This window comes from Sander lucioperca, chromosome 8 (assembly GCF_008315115.2).
Source record: "Sander lucioperca isolate FBNREF2018 chromosome 8, SLUC_FBN_1.2, whole genome shotgun sequence".
NCBI lineage: Eukaryota > Metazoa > Chordata > Actinopteri > Perciformes > Percidae > Sander > Sander lucioperca.
This window is the reverse complement of record NC_050180.1, coordinates 257,501-260,859: the sequence shown is the minus strand read 5'-3', so window position 1 is coordinate 260,859 and position 3,359 is coordinate 257,501. Positions and strand designations below refer to the sequence as shown.

General features: G+C 45.8%; 1 protein-coding gene across 3 annotated transcripts in view; it reads right to left on the bottom strand.

Moving 5' to 3' along the window:
• Positions 1-233: 233 nt before the first annotated feature.
• gtdc1 (glycosyltransferase-like domain containing 1) overlaps positions 234-3,359 on the bottom strand; it is a 38,886-nt gene continuing 35,760 nt past the window's right edge. For all 3 annotated transcript variants that reach the window (XM_036004219.1, XM_036004222.1, XM_036004220.1), the window contains 2 exons: positions 2,145-2,236; positions 234-578 (listed from right to left, as the gene is read on the bottom strand). In XM_036004219.1, coding sequence (XP_035860112.1) covers positions 504-578; positions 2,145-2,236 — 167 coding nt within the window. In that variant the 3' untranslated portion in view covers positions 234-503. The remainder of the gene's footprint in view (positions 579-2,144; positions 2,237-3,359) is intronic.

Genomic DNA, 3,359 nt, shown 5'->3' with positions numbered 1-3,359 from the left:
TACAGGTCCAGACTCTCCGTCTCCGGCCCGCCGCGCTCCGCTGAGGTGCTGGGCGGCGTTCTGCCTGGCCAAAACCGCCCAGAGATAATGAAGTCACAGTCAGAGCGGATCTGAGAGGCGTTCAGGGACAGTCAGCCGCCAGCAGAGTCTCAAAACACTCCTTCAGAGTGAATGGTGCGTTCAGGGACAGTCAGCCGCCAGCAGTGCGTTCAGGGACAGTTGGTCGCCAGCAAAGTCTCACAACACTCCTTCAGGCGTTATGGATCCCACGTAAGTTCTAGGCAAGTCCCGCCCCACGAAGCAGCCGATTGGTTGGGGTTAGGACCTGAACAAATCAGGTTATGTTACCTAGCGAAAGCATGGACGCCTGGCCAATAGCAGCGCGTGAATGCTATTGAAGGGCGGGTCCTTCCTAGAAGTTGCGTGGGTTCCATAATAACGCCTCCTTCAGAGCAAACGGTGCATTCAGGAACAGCCGGTACGTTCATGAACAGCCGGTGCGTTTAGGGACAGTCGGCCGTCAGCAGAGTCTCAAAACTCTCCTTCAGAGACGCCCAGGAGAAGCGGGACACGTCCACCTGCAAATAGACACACACACACACACACACACTCATGTTTATATCTTTATAAAAAGCTCAAAGGGACAGTTCAACATTCTGGGATGTTTAAAGGAGAACTCCGGGCAATTTGCCGAGACTCCTATATTCACCAAAGCCAGATGGATCGCACACAGAATGAATGAATGAATGAATGAATAGATGGATGGATGGATGGATGGATATGTGTGTGTGTGTGCTACAAATACACACAGAACTGCTGATGATGATTATTAGCGAAGCCTGGCTGAACACACTCACTCACCCAGACGGCAGCTAGCAGCTAACAGGGTAGGTGAATTTAAACAATGTCTGAGTTGAAAAAGCATCTTGTTGTCACGTAAGGGCCCTGTTCATGTTGCACAGACATTTTAATTGCATTTTGTGTCTGTTAAGAGGCACAAAGGCACTCTTTATAATAGGCCCCCAAAACTGGCGTGTTAGCAGTGTGAGCTCTCGGCGTTAGCTGCAGCAGCTCCATGATGCTAGCACCAATTTGGCTCATTGTTTTTGCTATTGACAGTACTCACGTACGTACAGAGATCAAGATTAACGTAAAAATTTCCCGGAGTTCTCCTTTAAAGTCATGTTAAAACTATTTCCCGTCCTTCTTACTCCCCCGTGTACTAACATTACTCGGTACGTAAAGTTAGCTCCGTAATGTCGTACTAACATTACTCGGTACGTAACGTTAGCTCTGTAATGTACTAACATTACTCGGTACGTAACGTTAGCTCTGTAATGTACTAACATTACTCGGTACGTAACGTTAGCTCTGTAATGTTGTACTAACATTACTCGGTACGTAACGTTAGCTCTGTACGTAACGTTAGCTCCGTAATGTTGTACTAACGTAACTCGGTACGTAACGTTAGCTCTGTACGTAACGTTAGCTCCGTAATGTTGTACTAACGTAACTCGGTACGTAACGTTAGCTCTGTAATGTACTAACATTACTCGGTACGTAACGTTAGCTCTGTAATGTACTAACATTACTCGGTACGTAACGTTAGCTCTGTAATGTACTAACATTACTCGGTACGTAACGTTAGCTCTGTAATGTTGTACTAACATTACTCGGTACGTAACGTTAGCTCTGTACGTAACGTTAGCTCCGTAATGTTGTACTAACGTTACTCGGTACGTAACGTTAGCTCTGTAATGTTGTAGTAACATCACTCTGTACGTAACGCTAGCTCTGTAATGTTGTACTAACATTACTCGGTATGTAACGTTAGCTCTGTAATGTCGTACTACCGTTACTCGGTACATAACGTTAGCTCTGTAATGTTGTAGTAATGTTACTCGGTACGTACGCCAAAATGAATATATAATTATATATATATATATATATATATATATAATTGATTTTCAATTATAGAAATGATAAATTATAAAATACTGCGTCACCAAAAGCTACGCGCTCATTCCATATGTGGTGTGATGAGTCCATGTATTGACTATAGTGACAGGCCTTCATATAGCTCTGTAAGAAGTACGTATACACACAGAAATCACAATAATATCCATACGTCAGAGTTAGGTTACCTTCACAACGTGTCTGCGGGCGATCTCTGGCCTCCTGCAAAGGTCCTGCAGCCGTTTGCACAGCTGCTCAGGTGTGGAGTACAGGTACTCTGCTGCAATACAGGGCACAGAGGAAGAACTGTCACACCTTTGGCGTTTGTCCATCACATGGTACCTGCTCGACTCACCTCTACTCGCCTTTTTTGGTTTTTCATTACGAAAAAAAAAGTCCCTGGTACCTGCTAACAGGTACTTTTTTTAGTACCTCCTCAGTCGAGGTTCCCAGCGAGCTGAGGCGAGCCGAAAAGGTGACGTGAAAGCGACAGACGGGGGTGTCCTGAACAAACCCGCTATTTTTAAATAGTTCAGCCAGCTGTTTGCTGCCTCCAGCTTCTTTAGAAACTAAATGTGTCTTCTGGCAACAACACACTTTCCACGTTCTGTGTGTGTGTCGCGTTAGGTCACTGCAGTTTACTGCGGCGCCACTTGTTGTACAGTTCTGCGGAGGCTCCAGCAGAGATTTCACCATAGCCTACGTACACACACATGCTGGCTCCACGCACACACCAGCACACAGGTATAAACATCAGGCCACATATTACACAGGCTACGGAGAAAGCTCTGCATGGAGCCTCCACAGAACTGTAGAACAAGCTCAAGTGGCCTGATGTTTATACTTGTGCGCTGGTGTGTGCGTCGAGCCGGCATATAAGACGACCAGCCAGGCTGAGGCGGTACTAAAATCTGCAATGGAAAACGGACGCACAGTGTGGCGAGTCGAGGCGAGTAGAGTCGAGCAGGTACCATGTAAAAAAAACGCCATTTGGCTCCACTGTTAGAGTAACGTATGAGGACCGTTAGAGTAACGTATGTTAGAGTAACGTATGGGGACTGTTAGAGTAACGTATGGGGACCGTTAGAGTAACGTATGGGGACTGTTAGAGTAACGTATGAGGACTGTTAGAGTAACGTATGGGGACCGTTAGAGTAACGTATGGGGACCGTTAGAGTAACGTATGTTAGAGTAACGTATGGGGACCTTTAGAGTAACGTATGTTAGAGTAACGTATGGGGACCTTTAGAGTAACGTATGTTAGAGTAACGTATGGGGACCGTTAGAGTAACGTATGTTAGAGTAACGTATGAGGACCGTTAGAGTAACGTATGTTAGAGTAACGTATGGGGACTTTTAGAGTAACGTATGTTAGAGTAACGTATGGGGACTGTTAGAGTAAC